Genomic DNA, 18,079 nt, shown 5'->3' with positions numbered 1-18,079 from the left:
AAGCAGTTGCAGTGCGCAAGCCTAAGAATGTGACTGAACTGGAGGCCTTTGCCCATGAAGAATGGGCGAAGATACCCGTAGATCGCTGCAAGACACTTGTGTCAAGCTATGCTTCACGTTTAAAAGCTGTTATAACTGTAAAAGGATGCTGTACTAAGTACTAAGATTGAATGTCACTTGGGGGTTGAATAAAACTGATAATGCTGTGAGCACAGAAAAGACATTTGTGGTTATTTCATTATAACTGTTATGTTATATTTGTCTGACCTACAAGTGCCTCTTTAATGTAAATGTAAGCAAGATGACTGAATGATCAAAAGCAATGTCAAACTGGCCAAAACACTCAATTTCAGTGGGGGTTGAATAATTTTGGCCACAACTGTAAAAGCAAATCTACAAATGTAAATGAGCAGGAGAGATAGATTTGATTAAGCAGTACTTTGTTTTTTTATAGAAATCTTCCACAACACCCTTAAACTAAATGATAAAAGAAAAGAATAAAAGAATAATGTATATGTAAGATTTGATTTATCTCACAGGAACTTACTCTTGACTTGTGGTTTCCGTGGATCATGATGTCCAGACTGAACACTGCTTGGTGGTGGCACAGTACAGCTGGTGCTGGGTCCTTCATATGAGTGCGACTCCTCAGAGGACACATGGTTACTACTACTACTACTACTACCACTGCTGCTGCTGCTGCTGCTGCTGCTAACAACTGGAGTAAATGGCTTAACCCTAAAGTGCAATAAACATATCATGGTCAGGAATTTGACTTTATGCTGTGGGAATACATCTCATCTTCTAAATGGTTTACCCCATACCTGATCTTCTCATTGACAGCTGCTGCTCCAGTTCCAAACTTTTCTTGTCTTCTGCGCACATCTCGTGGGGGTTTCACCTCCGTATTTACAAAGGCCATTTTTGCTTGTCGTACTATATTCACAAAAAAAATAAATGGGACATTTTGACTGCCACCAAAATCACTGTGAGAATTATAATACTGCATTGTGTATGTATGTATTACTGTGAGACACTGGGTTAAAGGATTGTGGACACCTATGTATGTGTGTCACCTAGGTTGATTAAAAAAATTAGAATTTTTGTTTACATGTAAAATCCTCTTTGTGTAGAACATTACAGGACACAAAGGACTTCATATTCACAACTACTTTGGTTATGCTGCCATCTTCAGTCAGATAACACTGTTCCAAACCTGCTTACTGAGTTCCACCGCTATGAGGAACTATCAAATTTCACAAATTATCAGAAATCGAAGGCTTTAAATTTAATCCTGTCTGGTGTGGTGCTGCAAAGGCCCAAAACCAACTTTATCTTTAAATGGAATTTTTTTTCCACATTCATTACCTGGGGATACCATTAGACCTTTACTGAATGACCTGACAAGACTCTGCCAAGTTGGTCCAGATAAACGTTTTCTTGGATGGGCAGATGCAATATAATTAAACAAAACTTGCAGTGTGCATGCACATGGACCCGACTGGACACGTCCTGAACGAGCTACGCACACCACCAGCAGACCGCAGGAATTTGGAGAGCTGGGAGGGTGGAAGCCATCATAGAGCCCCAGAGCACCTGGAGAGGGAGATGTAGTCGGGTTTCAGGGCAGCTCATAAAAAGGCCGAACAAGCAGGGTAATCACTGGGGAGTGCCCCCCCCCCCGGGCAGTCACACGCATCCAAGATGGCGCCGGACATGAGATCCATGCAGCAGCTGGGAGGTGACCCAGCCACACTCACCTCAGGCCACCATTGAGACAGCAGCAGAGCAAAATCCCTTTTCCTCTCAGTCGTCAGCTGACCTGGATGCAGGACCGTAGAGCGAGTACTTCTCTCTCCCTCCCTCCATCCCCAGTGACTCCTCTGGGCTCCCAGGGACCTGTAGCCACTCCAGCTTCCTCCATGGACAGGAACATGGCCGAATTGGTTGAATTAGCTTTTAGTCAGCCTAGTCGTGCTTCACCGCCAGCTCTCTACTCGGGAGACGCTGTGCCTGCCACCTGTTTTTCTACACAGTTGCAGCAAGAGCTCTCAAAAGCATGCTCCATCATTACTGCTAATCTTAAAAAGGGACATACAGAGTATTGGGGAAGGTCTGGATACCATTGAATCCAAAGTAGATGGCACAGTTGCTAGAGTGAATCAGAATACTAGCTTGATCTTGGAGCTACAGAATAAATTGGATGAGGCCTATGCCAAAATTGAGCATTTAAAGAACAGGTCCCGCTGCTAAGGGGCCTCCTGGAAACGCACACCGACCTGGAGGGGGCGATCCACTCCCTGATGAAGGATCTCGTTCCAGATATTTTACCCCACCAACTGGAAGTTGACAAAATTCATAGGGCCCTGACCGCTCCCAGGTCAGATGGCCTGCCTCGAGGCGTCATCGTCAAACTGCATTACCACAGAATCAAAGAAAAGATGATGTTGGCAGCCAGGAATCGGCAAGATTAATCATTGTTCGGTGAACCTGTCTAGATTTTGCGGACTTGGCCCTGTACAGTCACAGACTACTGGTTCAGTCATAGCTCTATTAGACTAACAGTCGAGCTACATAGATTTAATAGTTATTATTTATTGGCCCTTCCTCTGGCCTCTTTTGCAATTTTGGCCTTTAGCCAGGGTGGACACATGTGCTACTCTAGTGACCTTGCCCCTACTGTATGTTGAGGACAACCTCACGGCTGCCATCCAGGGTGGGGACCCAGGAAAGTGCTATCACCCACTGCAGAACGCGATCTTTGCTATACAACTTGCCTGATGTTTTAGGCCATGGGCCTTGTATTTTATCTTCCACGTTAGAGGCCTAGGGTGAACAAGCTAACATTATTTACTCCAAAACGGACAGGAGGATTGGGGGTTCCAGACTCACTTGAAGTATTTGTATGCTGCCCAATTGGCACAGCCAATTAAATTTAATTATTGTAGGCCTCATCAGCTATGGATTTAAGTGGAATCCTGTTCCTGTTAATCTAGACCAATTTCTCACATCCTACAATTGCCGGTGAAGGAAAGGCCCTTGATTCTATGCCCTTTCCCTTTCATTCACACCAGGTATCTGGGACAGAGTCTCTAAATCTCACAATTTCAAATCTTCCCATTGTCCATTGGCCCCAATACTTTGCAATAAGAAGTTCACCCCTGGGCCTCACCGCCAGCGTATTTTAAAGTGTTACTAAAACCAGGACCCTGCATTCACTCCATCTGGTCTCCCACAGTACACAGAATACGGAAGTGCAATTATTTTAATAAGTATAAAACTGGTAAATACCTTTTCTCATCAGCAGTTACAGCAGTCTTGTGACTTCAGTTGAGCACTGGTTAAAGCTTGTAGGAGGAGTTTTCTTTCTGCTCTAAGAGGATGCAAAACCCCTGACCTCTGTCTGGACAGTGGTGATTGGCCTGTGCTGATCACAAGCACTCTCCCAAGAAAAAAAAAACCTCTCTAGCAATACACACTAAACTGAGCATGTGCAGAAGGGCTACGGGTTCAGTCTGTCTTATCAGGAGATAAGACGTGGACATTTGAACAAGAGGAGGGGCAGAGAAGAAAGTATCAAAACGGCCTTTTTACATAATGGATTACCCCTTAGGTTCCACAGCGAGTATAACTAGCATGCTTTACTGCATATACAGACTGATTTTACTGTTGTGGGTTTAGTAACACTTTAATGGTGGACTAACAAAAGTCTTATACGTATAACTGATCTTTGTGATCACAGGGGAATCCTGTCAAAGTAAACTTTGATAGAGAAACACAATATGCCTGAATCTGAATTTTACAGATTACACACTTCTTGCAATCCCCGCCTCGCAGATCCAACATTGTCTCCATGTCCTCTATGGAACAGTTATTTCATAGATTCAACAAAATCCAAAGTCATATTTCAGAAATTTACACTATTTTTAAACTGGGGCCTCGGATAAACTAGGACAGGCCTCAAAATTTCCATTTGTCTGCTCACATTTGGTGAGTGGAAATAGGGGCAGGGTAGGGGTTGGGTGTGGGCAAATGGTGGCAACTAACTCTTAAGTTCTGGCTAGTAGCTCAGGACTTGAAATTTTGAGTTCTGAACTAGGATTCATACAGAAATTGAAAACAGACCTCCAGGAAACTCGAGTTGGATGAATGGCATTCAATGGCTGAGGACACTTAGGTGTGATTCCCTCCTTTTCTCCTTTACCTACAAACTACTGCTCATCGAATATTCTCACTAAACACCCAAATTCTAGAATATATGTATAAGGGAATTTCAAATTGAGCTGTCTCCTGCAACGAGTTCTAAATCTTAATCCTCTCTTACAAATCATCCATCAGTAATAAATACCAAGAATTTGACTATAACATTATCACAAAGTGGTACCATATATCTGTGACACTACACCAAATGTACTCCATCTATATCAGACAACGGATCGGGGAGATATGCTACATGCAGAAGTTTACGGACACTCCTGCACCATAAACTCACACTTTATTTTACACTACACACCTTGGCACAGTGGTCACATAAGACTGAGGATATCTGGCAAATGGAGAGCTTGACTATTGCTCTAAAAAAGGTAACAGACACACCACCTTTTTCTTCCTCTTTTCCTCAAAAAATGTGTGTTCACCAGATGACACTGGGCTGTCACAATGAGAAGTCAGGAGTAGTGGCTCTTTCACGGTTAGCTACCCGTGGTCATGTATGTGGTCTTTGTTACCTCAGAGTTGCTTCTATTGTTGAAAAGGATAGTACCCTTATATTTGATCCCTTGATAATGATGTAATATGGATATGTGCCTTATATTTGTCTAAGGATGTTGTATTTCTGTTATCACATCCAATGAGAGGTGGTTTATACTTTGTTGTGGATTGTAATTTTTTGTTAGAAAAAAGAAATTCCTTAAATAAGGAAAGCATAAAAAAAGAAACCAGCTAATAAATCCACCTAGAAATCATGGATTGAGAAGCAGCCGGAGCCTTGTAAGCACCCTCAAGCACAATCAACAGGGAATCAGACTGTCGGAACAAAGCTGTAGACTTCAGATAAATGCAAACAGCTTGAAGAAAATCCAAAGAATGAAACACCTTTTACTTAGGATGCTTAGGATTGCGACACAAAGATGGCAACACAATGTCCTGATTGAGGTGGAGCAAAGAAACCATTTTTGGTAGGAAAGAGGACTGAGGCCTCAACACCACCTGGGGGAAGAACCAAAAAGGACTCCTTACAAAAAAAGCGCAGCCAACTACGAGAACCTACAAAAAGGAGAAATCTGCCAAACAGACAAAGTCAAAGTTAAGGTTCTGCAGAGACAACAGGGGCTGCATAAGCGGAACAATCTGTGTGAATCCCAACACAAATGATTTTACTAATAAATAAGATGCGATAGGTCTGAACCGCATTGCTGGAAACCAACATTCTTGCCTTAAGAATGGTAGGGATCACAGAGTTAGAAACACCCGTATTCCCCAGGATGTGGACTTTGAAGCATGACATGGCTTTTAAAGTCAGTGACTGTAAAGTAGGAAGGAAGACTGGACCCTTTGACAGCAATTCTGACCAATCCGTAAGAGCCCACAGCTCATTTGGTGTTCCCCACCACGGACAAATCTTTGAATATCTTCAGGTGAAGGATTCTCCTAGATTCAACTGCTGTTGGCTGAGAAAGTCCACCTGCCAATTTTTCATACTGGAAATGTGTACAGTGGAGAGAGCTGGAACACGTGTTCTGCCCAAGACAAGATCAGGCCCACTTCATCCTGAGCAGAGAAACGTCTCCCTCCTTCATGGTCAATTTATTCCACATTTGTGGCATTGTCTGACTGCACCCTGAGAGACACTCCGAAGGCAGACAGACCACTGTGGCAGAGCCAGCCAAATCGACTAACTTTCCAGGATGTTGATCGGCAACTTCTGCTTTGACAACCACATTCCCTGAACCAAGAGGTTCCTCAGAACACTTTCCGCTGCCCGACAGGCTAGCGTCTATCGTCAAGACCTTCACTTGATTGGAAGGATGGATGTCCAGGTATCCAGCATCTGCAATGATATCCATTGTTCCAGAGCCGACCTGGTCTTGGGAGTCACATGCATTGAAGGATCCAAAGACTTCTGATGTTTGTCCCATACCGACATGACATTAAGTTGAAGGCAGCTACTATCTTCCTCAGCACCATCGTACATCGAATACCCCAAGAACAGATCGCTGCAAGGGCTGATCAAATGCATTTTTCAGCATGCCCGTTTGACAGAAGTCAGTCATTAGACCATCTTCTGTAGAACAGAAAGCTCTATAGACAGACCAAAGTCGGATGTTTCCTGCTGAATTTCGTCCCATGCGTGTACCAGGCTTAAGCCCAAGTATTCCAGATGTTAAGTCGGAACCGAGACTGACTTCTGAAGTTAAAGTACTCAACCAAACCTTTCCGGGACCTGTACCGTCTCCTGGACATTTAATGTCACTTTCTGAGCACATTGTTACCCGAGGAGCATGTCCTCCAGGTACAACACAATGGGGATATCCTGGGTCCTCAACAATCCCAGAATCGGAGTCAATGCTTTGGTAAACTCCCCGGGCACTTTACACAGGCTGAAAGGCAAACTGGTAGTGGCAATCCTCCACCAAGAATCACATAAACCACTGGCAAGGCCAAAAAATAGGGATATGTAAGTGGGCATCCTTGATATCCACTAACGCCAGGAAGTCTCCTTAATAAAGTGAAGTGATCGACAATCAGGTGGATTCCATCCTGAACTTCTGGACTTTCAGGAACTTGTTCTTGAGGTCCAGAAAAGACCAGACCATTTGGCTTGGGAACCATGAACAGGTTGGAATAGAAACGGTGGTGAGGCATCTTCCCTCTGGTACATGTGAAATGGCTCCTTGGGACAGCAGCCACAATGAATAATGTTCTTATTTCAAAAGATACCCTTGAGCACATAAAGCATGGAGGGGGAAGCGAGTAGCTCTAACTCGTAGCCTCTTCACATCACAATGCAACAGAGTTGTCTGGCTTCCTGAGCGTAGGCAGCCACAAAGGCCAACACATAAGAGGGGACGCACCTTCACTGAATCAGAGGACTTTGGAAGTCCAGTTATCCTTACAGAACTGTGATACAGGCTTTTGCTAAGAGCATGAGGTTTGTTGTTTATGAAAGGCTCTTCCTGGACTCCGAAGCTGTCACTGGTTTCTGACCTGTCACTTTTGCCATCTTCTTATTCAGTAAAAGAGGCAAAGTGTTAACTGCTGTAGCAAAACTACAAAAATCTAAATGCAGTAGTTTATAATAAGCTATGTTACCTTTTGGTTTATTTGCATGGGCAGAGCGAATGTTTTCAGTCAAAGTTTGAAGCCTCCTATCTCTAGCCTCATGCAACCGAAGGTACAGTTCTCTCCAAGACTCATATTCTGATGGAGTCTCTTTTTTGAAGTCTCGCTGACAATGATTCTTCCAGAGCTGATCTGTGTCTTCCACTAATACCTACAAAAAATAGAGTCAGCTTACAGAAGCACAAAAAAAAAAAACAAACAAAAAACCCAAGTATATATTTATTTACGCATTGTAACATCTTTTATATTTTACCAAAAAAATTGGATATGTTGTGTTTTTTGTGCATTAAAATTCATTAAAGTGTATTCTCTCTAAAAAAATTTGCATTTGAAAAACCGCTACACAAATACTGTGTGACATAAAATTTTGCAACATGCGCCATTTTCTAGGGTCTGGATAAATTGGGTACGTAAGGATACCCCATCGTTTGATGGAAATAAATGTTATCAACCTAAAGTGGACTGAATTCAAAGACACCCCAAAAATCAAAGTGAAAAAATGATGCAGCAGGCTAGTGCTTGTATGCATGCCTGACAACGTCAGGGGCATGCTCCGAATGAGACGACAAATGGTGTCCTGGGGTATATCGTCCCAGATCTGAACCAGGGCATCACTGAGCTCCTGGACAGTCTGAGGTGCAACCTGGCGGCATTGGATGGACCAAAATATGATATCCCAGAGGTGTTCTATTGGATTTAGGTCAGGCGAGTGTGAGGGCCATTCAATGGTATCAATTTCTTCATCCTCTAAGAACTGCCTGCATACTCTCGCCACATGAGGCCGGGCACTGTCGTGCATCAGGAGGAACCCAGGACCCACTGCACCAGTGTAGGGTCTGACAATAGGTCCATAATGGCAGTCAGGGTACCACTGTCTAGCCTGTAGAGGTCTGTGCGTCCCTCCATGGATATGCCTCCCCAGACCATCACTGACCCACCACCAAAACAGTCATGTTGAATGATGTTACAGGCAGTATAACATTCTCCATGGCTTCTCCAGACCCTCTCACGTCTGTCACATGTGCTCAGGGTGAACCTGCTCTCATCTATGAAAAGCACAGGGCGCCAGTGGCGGACCTGCCATTTCTGGTGTTCAATGGCAAATGCCAATCGACCTCTATGGTGCTGGGCAGTGAGCACAGAGCCCACTAGAGGACATCGGGCCCTCAGGCCACCCTCATGAAGTCTGTTTCTGATTGTTTGGTCAGAAACAAGTCAGAGACACCAGTGGCCTGCTGGTGGTCATTTTGTAGGGCTCTGGCAGTGCTCATCCTGTTCCTCCTTGCACAGAGGAGCAGATACTGGTCCTGCTGATGGGTTAAGGACCGTCTGCGGCCCTGTCCAGCTCTCCTAGAGTAACTTCCTGTCTCCTGGAATCTCCTCCATGCTCTTGAGACTGTGCTGGGAGACGCAGCAAACCTTCTGGCAATGGCACGTATTGATGTGCCGTCCTGGAGGAGTTGGACTGCCTGTGCAACCTCTGAAGGGTATTGCCTCATGCTACCAGTAGTGACACTGACCCTAGCCAAATGCAAAAACTAGAGAAAAACAGTCATAAAAGATGAGTAGGGAAAAAAATGTCAGTGGCCTCCACCTGTAAAACCATTCCTGTTTTGGGGGGCCGTCTCATTGTTGCCCATCTAATGCACCTGTTGTTAATTTCATTAAGACCAAAAGAAGCTGAAACTGATTAACAACCCCCTCTGCTACTTAACTGACCAGATCAATATCCCAGGAATTTAACGGACTTGATGTTATACTCTGATTAAAAAGTGTTCCTTTAATTTTTTTGCACAATGTATAATGTTTGGGGGTTCTAAACAGCTTTCTAGCAAAAAGGAGGAGAGGAATGTCAGAATTGGCAGGGACTGGCCAATATTCTCTAGTTTTTGCTTTCCCCATGTCCTGTTACCCCCTTCATTAACACCTACACTTTATAATACTACATCATCATAGTGTGAAGAGCCTGTCAGTTTGGTCTCTCAGCATGTTGTACCACTCTTTCCATAGAGACCGCTGGTGCTGCCAGCTCCAGGACTTCCAGTACGCGGCTAGCAACACCGCACAGCACGCATGCGCATTAACAGCGATTACACATCCATGTAGAGCAGCGGTTCTCAACCTGGGGGTCGCGACCCCTTTGGGGGTCGAACGACCATTTCCCAGGGGTCGCCTAAGACCATCGGAAAACACATATTTCCGATGGTCTTAGGAACCGAGACACCGCTGCAGTCTCCGGCGATGTGTGGGCGGGATGATACGCTGCTGTCACCTGGCCACACCTCCGGGATCGCTCAGCAGCTCCGCCTCCTCGCCGCTGATTGGCCACCGGAACTGTAGCTCAGGAGAGGCACACAGGCGGCCAATCACCGGCGAGGAGGTGGAGCTTGGAGAGGAGGAGCCGAGCGGCAGCGCGCGTACATCAAAGAAGACCGAGGGAGCTGCCGGAGCGAGTGAAGAGGAGAGCGGCCAGAGAAGGAAGACAGCTGACAGGTAAGTGAGAGAGCGAGCCCAGGCTGGAGCAGGGGTCAGCAAAGTAAGTATCATTGGTGTCAGTGGGAGGAATAGTGCCCCATCATTTGTGTCACTAATACCAACGATGGGGCACTATTCCTCCCCCCACTGACACCAACGATGGGGCACTATTCCTCCCCCCACTGACACCAACGATGGGGCACTATTCCTCCCCCCACTGACACCAACGATGGGGCACTATTCCTCCCCCAACTGACACCAACGATGGGGCACTATTCCTCCCCCCACTGACACCAACGATGTGGCACTATTCCTCCCCCCACTGACACCAACGATGTGGCACTATTCCTCCCCCCACTGACACCAACGATGTGGCACTATTCCTCCCCCCACTGACACCAACGATGGGGCACTATTCCTCCCCCCACTGACACCAACGATGGGGCACTATTCCTCCCCCCACTGACACCAACGATGGGGCAGTATTCCTCCCCCCACTGACACCAACGATGGGGCACTATTCCTCCCCCCACTGACACCAACGATGGGGCACTATTCCTCCCCCCACTGACACCAACGATGGGGCACTATTCCTCCCCCCACTGACACCAACGATGGGGCACTATTCCTCCCCCCACTGACACCAACGATGGGGCACTATTCCCCCCCCCCCTTGACCCCAATGATGGGGCACTATTCTCCCCTCCACCACACTGACATCAATGATGGGGCACTATTCCTCCCACTGACACCAATGATGGGGCACTATTCCTCCCCCCACTGACACCAACGATGGGACACTATTTCCCCCCCCCCTGACCCCAATGATGGGGCACTATTCTCCCCTCCACCACACTGACATCAATGATGGGGCACTATTCCTCCCACTGACACCAATGATGGGGCACTATTCCTCCCACTGACACCAATGATGTGGCACTATTCCTCCCACTGACACCAGTGATGGGGCACTACTCCCACTGACACCAGTGATGGGGCACTACTCCCCCCACTGACACCAGTGATGGGGCACTATTCCTCCCACTGACACCAATGATGGGGCACTACTCCCCCCACTGACACCAATGATGGGGCACTACTCCCCCCACTGACACCAATGATGGGGCACTATTCCTCCCACTGACACCAATGATGTGGCACTATTCCTCCCACTGACACCAGTGATGGAGCACTACTCCTCCCACTGACACCAGTGATGGGGCACTACTCCCCCCACTGACACCAGTGATGGAGCACTACTCCCCCCACTGACACCAATGATGGGGCACTACTCCCCCCACTGACACCAATGATGGGGCACTACTCCTCCCACTGACACCAATGATGGGGCACTACTCCTCCCACTGACACCAATGATGGGGCACTACTCCTCCCACTGACACAAATGATGGGGCACTATTCCTCCCACTGACACCAATGATGTGGCACTATTCCTCCCACTGACACCAGTGATGGAGCACTACTCCTCCCACTGACACCAGTGATGGGGCACTACTCCCCCCACTGACACCAGTGATGGAGCACTACTCCCCCCACTGACACCAATGATGGGGCACTACTCCCCCCACTGACACCAATGATAGGGCACTACTCCCCCCACTGACACCAATGATGGGGCACTACTCCTCCCACTGACACCAATGATGGGGCACTATTCCTCCCACTGACACCAATGATGGGGCACTATTCCTCCCACTGACACCAACGATGGGGCACTATTCCTCCCACTGACACCAACGATGGGGCACTATTCCTCCCACTGACACCAACGATGGGGCACTATTCCTCCCACTGACACCAACGATGGGGCACTATTCCTCCCACTGACACCAACGATGGGGCACTATTCCTCCCACTGACACCAACGATGGGGCACTATTCCTCCCACTGACACCAACGATGGGGCACTATTCCTCCCACTGACACCAACGATGGGGCACTATTCCTCCCACTGACACCAACGATGGGGCACTATTCCTCCCACTGACACCAACGATGGGGCACTATTCATCCCACTGACATCAGTGATGGGGCACTATTCCTCCCACTGATACCAACGATGGGGCACTATGCATCCCACTGACATCAGTGATGGGGCACTATTCCTCCCACTGACACCAGTGATGGGGCACTATTCATCCCACTGACATCAGTGATGGGGCACTATTCCTCCCACTGATACCAACGATGGGGCACTATTCCTCCCACTGATACCAACAATGGGGCACTATTCATCCCACTGACATCAGTGATGGGGCACTACTCCTTCCACTGACACCAATGACATGGCACTACTCCTCCCACTGCAAAATTACAGGTATGAAGTAGCAATGAAAATAATTTTATGGTTGGGGGTCACCACAACATGAGGAACTGTATTAAGGGGTCGCGGCATTAGAAAGGTTGAGAACCACTGATGTAGAGGGACAGCCAATATACAGCTTGAGCTCCCGGCGTCTGTACACACGTGGAGGACGCCATTTACACTGACTCTCATTTATGTTTTTCCAGCCCACAACTTGGCGTTACAGTAAGTCCTTCCTGGTTCTCTCCATTTTCATATACCTATATTGATAATTTGATATCCTCATTACTAACAGCATTATGAACTTTTTATGGCAGTCGATTTGGTCACAGATGACTGGCACCATGGTCACATTATCCCTTTCCTCCCCACTGGCTGACCTATCAGCTGGGTGGTCACTTGGAGGGGGTGTTGTCTTTTTGGCCTCTCACATGTTTTGCTCAGTTGACCTCTTACTACATTTTGCTCTCCTATATATAGGCTTCCAACATGTCTAGGGGTTTCAGCTCTGAGGAAGGGAGTTCGACTCCCGAAATGCGTTCGCATAGCCTGTTGCAGGGCCACTATTTTCTGGGACTGTCACATTTGGTTTCTGGTTTGTTTACATGACCCTTGGTTTGTGAGTATATACTTTTGTAATTTTTAATAAATCCTTTTTTATCACGGTAATGCATGAGGAGAGTGCGCCATTTTTTGCTTTTTTTCAGGACTACACCTTGCCCAGCCCCCCTTGACCCTGCACTGCAAGGTTTAATAGCTTCTTTAGGTCTAGGGGATACAGAAAAAAGGGTCTATTTACCCGATCCTTCACATTGCTAGACTGGTCCCTGCAGACCAATGCAGGGCCAATAGCCCTGCACTTGACATGGTTACAAAGGGCCAGTCCACCACTGAAGCATAGGGAAGCGCATCTGCCGGGGAAGCAAAGGATCAAGTAAGTTAAAGTGCGAAAGAACTCTTCCCTAAACTAAACAAGCAGTTAACCCTTGCAGTATGGGCACAGCCAGACTGAAAGGGATCTGTAATGCCTATGAAATGTGTTGGCCTTGGACCCTTTGTTTCTTGGGTAATTTTTACAATGAATCACCGTTGCCCAGATGCCAGGAGCATGAGACATTGCTGTCATTTCTCTAGGCCCAAGGAACAGAGTCACAAGATATTAGACTGCTTAAAGCAAATAAGGAGTGTTTCTGGGATAGAACGTGTTTGTGTTACGACTGCTTAAATTAGATAAGAACTTGTTTGTGCAATTAAAGAGGTCTACTTGTTTGAGAAGTTAAATATCTTTAAGTTTAGGGTAGATAGGAAGCTGATTTGAAGCAAATGTGTGCTATTCTTAGATAACGTTGTTTGTTCAGTGTAGTGGCTGAGCTTGACTCTGTTATCCTCAAGGAACTTTTCTACTAGCTCCTCCTAGAGTGGGTGTGGCGCCCGCCCACTTCGGGAAAGCTGGCAAAAAAAGGGTTTAAAAACAAGGAGCTTAAGTAGGATCCATTGGGAGCAGCCTTCCTATGCAGCCAAGCCTATATGGGCTCATCGATTAGTCACATTTACGGCTTCCCCGCGACCCCTTGTGCATTGTGTTTCCGATGGGGCCTGTTCCTTCCCGTCTTCCCATAGCTTTGGTAATGTATTAATTCTATGCTGTGATGCTGTCAAATTATGTGTCTATTTCATGCTGTAATGCTCACATTATTATTGGTGTGCGTTATTATGCAGATTGTGATGACTATAAGATATATCCTCCTGTGTGTTGTGTCATAATAAAAAGTGGAGGTTTTGACAGTGCAAGAATATTGCAGTTGGATGCTGTTATTTCTTTGAGTGCCGAGTGAATGCTATGATGTGCCAGGGCAGGTGTTCATCAGGTAGTGGGTCTTTCACATGCTTAGAATAATTAATGGTGTAAATGCTGGTTAAAACGTACCTGTGTGTGACTATTGTGTGTATATGACTTGCTTTTAGTTATTGCATCCAGCATTGCATTACAGGATAATTTTTAAGTTTCCCGGATTTGGGCTTTAAATTGGTTGTAAACCTCAGACATGGAATATGATCAAAGCATATCCTTCTATAGTGTGCACTTAGCAAGTGCATTTATGTCTGCTGCCTCATTTTTCTGCTATCAGCTTAAATCACTTCTGAGGAGTTTTCCTGACACCAAGAGAAAAATGTTGACACAATGGAGGACACAGCCTGTGATTGACAGCTTCAGCTCTGTTCCTCTGTGCTGTTTGGAGGTGCTGTGTCCCATCCCTCCAATCAGCTCTCAGAACTCTCCTCACCGACTGAAAATTCATCTCCCCACCCCCTGCTTTTCAGAAGTGAGAGAGCTTGTGTAAATTCTGCACTGTGTGGATGTAGAGAAAATACAGATAGACAGGTTCAATTTATGTAGGAGGATTTGTTTAATCTCTGTATATCACCTGAGGCCGGTCACTTCACTGGGTACATGTAAGGGTTTACAACCACTTTAACCACTTGCCAACTGCCCACAGTAAGTTTACTGCGGATGGACAACAGCTGCAGGCAAAGTGACGTACCGGTATGTCGCTCTGCCTGTACCAACGCAGGGGGGCCCTTCACAGACCCGATTAATCATATGCCTGTGTTCTCTGCTGTTACATATATGCCCAACAAAAAATGTACTGGTACGTTGCTGGACTGAGTGGACTGAGTGGTTATACCTGCAGCTACAGGCATCATCCTGGTATCATTTTTTTCTGCTGGTGGTCAGCTTTCATGTAAAAGCAATCCTAGAGGCTAATCAATCAATAGATCGCTTTTACAAGCAGCGGGAAGGGACGTTCCCCACCATGTCCCCCCTCCTCCGCAGCTTTCTCAGGCTCTCCCATCCAGGGGGAGGGAACCTGGGAATGCAGCCAGCAGTTCCGCCGACTAGACCAGAATGGCTCCAATCATCTCTATAGTCTAGGAAACCAGAAGCTATAAGCACTTATTTTGTTGGATATAAACAGCGCCATTTTAAAATTTGGAAAGCATCTGACCACACCGATCTTGGTGTGATCAGATGTTTAAGGGAGAGATCTAGAGTCTATTACACCCCAGATTTCTAAAAAAAAAAAAAAAAAAAAAAAAAAAAAAGGGTACCTGTCACTGCTTATTGCTATCATGAGGGATATTCACATTCCCAGTGATAATAAAAGTGATCCAAGAAGAAAAAAAAAAAAAAAAAGTTAAGGCACAGTGTAAAAAGAAAAAAAAAACAGTAAGGAAAGAAAAAGTGTTAGAAAAGGCTTGGTTTTCAAGTGGTTAGAGTGAGTGATGTGTGGCATAAGCTTCTAATGTTGGCTCTGAAATGCCAGCATAGTAGAAGCACCCGCTCCCCCTTCCCCACATGACCCCTTTTTGAAACATAGACACTCCAAGGTATTTGGTAAGGGCCATGGTGAGTATTTTGCAGATTGTCATTTTTGGAAAAGAAAGAAAAACAAAAATGTATTCTTTCTGGGCTGCCAAAATGTCCCTCACATGTGGTATCTCCATACTTGGGAGAAGTAACAGAATGTGTTCTGGGGTGTGCTTCCACATATACCTATGGCATGTGTGAGTAATATCATTTAATTTATGACTAAAATGTGAGTTTATTGGATACTTTTTATAACAGAAAGTAGAAAATGTCAGTTTTTTTTTCTAAATTTTTCATTTATATCACAAAAAAGAAAAATCCTAGTGGCAATCAAATACCACCAAAAGAAATCTCTATTTGTGTGACAAAAAAGAAAAAAAAAAGGGGGACATGACCACGCAATTACCAACTGAAATAGAGCAGCCCGAATAGTAAAAAAATGACCTGGTAAGGAAGGGGGTAAATCCTCCGCAGGGCAAGTGGTTAAGACTCATAGTATGGAGAAAAACCTCAAGTTCTCACAAAACAAACCATCTGGTAGCAGATGAGGATCAGATGGCCAGAGAAGACCTAAGTAACTGTAGGCAGGCAGCAGGAATAAACAGAAGATCGGAGTTCAACATGGCTCTTTGCACATGAGAGCAAGTGGGGAGATGCTTCCTTGAAGCTGTATGGCAGGAAAGAGTGCAAGCACAACACAGCACCCATTCGAATGATGTCAGTGCTCAGTCCCATATCATAAATTCCTTCTGTGTTGGAAGCTGGCCGAAAGCAGAGCATTGAAAGGGAATGATTAATAATTGTAAATGGGGTAGCTATCAGGACACAAACTAACCAGCCTAGTCACGGAGTGAGACTTCAGATGCAGAGCAGGCACTGAGATAATACCAACAACTCTGAGCCTAGAAAAAATTCAGCAGCTAATGTGTTACCAGAACATAGGCTAGAGAGTGCCCTATGTGGAACCCAATGCCTGAAAGTCACTCCCAGGCTATCCCTGCAATGTCCAGTCCATCAAGGTCTGAGCTTGGCACTCCAAAGCCAAGCTGGATAGCTGCAATGAAAGAGACCAGCTCTAGCAGCAATGTAGAAAAGAGTTTATTGATGAAAAAATTCTGAGGAATAAAAATTATGCTAGGTTTGTCCTTTACACAGTGGACCTGAAGATCATATTCAAGGCATTTTTGTTGCTCTAACCTGCCTATTTAAATAAATCCACCTGGTGATCCACTCCTCTCCACTTTGTGTGCATGTATCAATTACCCCGACATTGTAAAAAAAAAAAGAAAAAAAAAAAAAAGAAAAACACAAGAATAAATACAAAGTTCATCTCATACATAATTGTTTGCTTCCTTTCAGACTTCTGTTTCCTTTGTTGATTGAACATTTTTTTATGCTCAGAAAAAGCTTCCACCATACCCATTATTCTATGTGCTCTATTACTAGCTTGCATAGTATAATCTAAAATGTACTCAAGAAAACACTCACATGATTACATTCTTCAATCCGGTACAACTGCTCTGGGGTACATTTCTCCAAAACTGGCTCAAGCACTGAATATGGTACACCTCCTACTTCATAGATAGCTGAAAAAGAAAGTGTAAAATAATATATAAAGTGAGAAATGAAAAGGCTTGCAATGTGTAACAGTTTATGTGGAAAATGTATACATTATTAGGCTGCTAATACATGAGCCTATGTCAGCTACAGTAACTTCTACTCATCACAGAGATAAGCAGATGTTCAGAGTGGCTGTGAAAGCAGTGCGAAGGTGAAGATCTCAGATCATCACATCTACTTTGGTAGTAAAGTCACATTGTAGATTTTTACCTATAGGTAAGCCTACAACAAGGTTTACCTATTGGTACAGTTAATATCTAGATTAGCACCGTTTAGGAGATATTTACTTTAGCAGCAGGTGGTGATGTCACTGGCACATGCACTCTAAAGAAACAGCATACTCATGTCGTTCCTTTAGAGTTCTGTGCCGTAGCCGTGTCTCCCGTGCTCATGCGTGGAGTGATGTCATTACGGCTCGGCCATGCAGGAAGGAAGACAACTGAAGATGGAAGTGTCGGTTCCCGTAACAGCAGGTCACTGGATCGCTTAGTTTTCAGGTAAGTCTATCATAATGTGTTAGTATGCACTGCATACTAGCACATTACGACTTAAACAGCGTGGGGCCCCTTTTTTTTTCTTGGTGTGGTTTACCACCGCATTAAAGTGGGATCATCAGTTTAAGTATTTTCTATTTGAATTGTCTCCTCATACTTTAATATTAATGCATTAAAAACTAAAAATTTCAGTCTCTAAATATTTTTTCAGTGATTCCAGTCTTATGTAATTTGCCTAGGAAGCTCTAGTCCCGTTCACTCCTGGGATATTGTTGTCATTAACCACTTCAGGTCCAGACACTTTTACCCCATTCCTGTCCAGGCCAATTTTCAGCTTTCAGTGCTATCACACTTTGAATGACAATTGCGCGGTCATGCAACACTGTACCCATATGAATTTTTTAGCTTTTTTTTTTGAGAAAGATAAATCTTTATTTTGGTGGTATTTATTCA

General features: G+C 45.2%; 1 protein-coding gene across 1 annotated transcript in view; it reads right to left on the bottom strand.

Moving 5' to 3' along the window:
* ELOA (elongin A) overlaps nucleotides 1-18,079 on the bottom strand; it is a 67,038-nt gene that overhangs the window by 11,471 nt on the left and 37,488 nt on the right. The window contains exons 7-10 of the mRNA XM_089676694.1: nucleotides 17,001-17,098; nucleotides 7,312-7,492; nucleotides 825-936; nucleotides 548-738 (exon numbers count right to left, since the gene is read on the bottom strand). Of these exons, the coding sequence (XP_089532820.1) occupies nucleotides 548-738; nucleotides 825-936; nucleotides 7,312-7,492; nucleotides 17,001-17,098 (582 nt within the window). The remainder of the gene's footprint in view (nucleotides 1-547; nucleotides 739-824; nucleotides 937-7,311; nucleotides 7,493-17,000; nucleotides 17,099-18,079) is intronic.

The sequence above is a fragment of the Staurois parvus genome, unplaced genomic scaffold (genome assembly GCF_062004578.1).
Source record: "Staurois parvus isolate SC_StPar_1 unplaced genomic scaffold, SC_StPar_1.0 ptg000172l, whole genome shotgun sequence".
NCBI lineage: Eukaryota > Metazoa > Chordata > Amphibia > Anura > Ranidae > Staurois > Staurois parvus.
The sequence above is the reverse complement of the archived record's forward strand: the minus strand, read 5'-3'. Positions and strand labels throughout refer to the sequence as shown.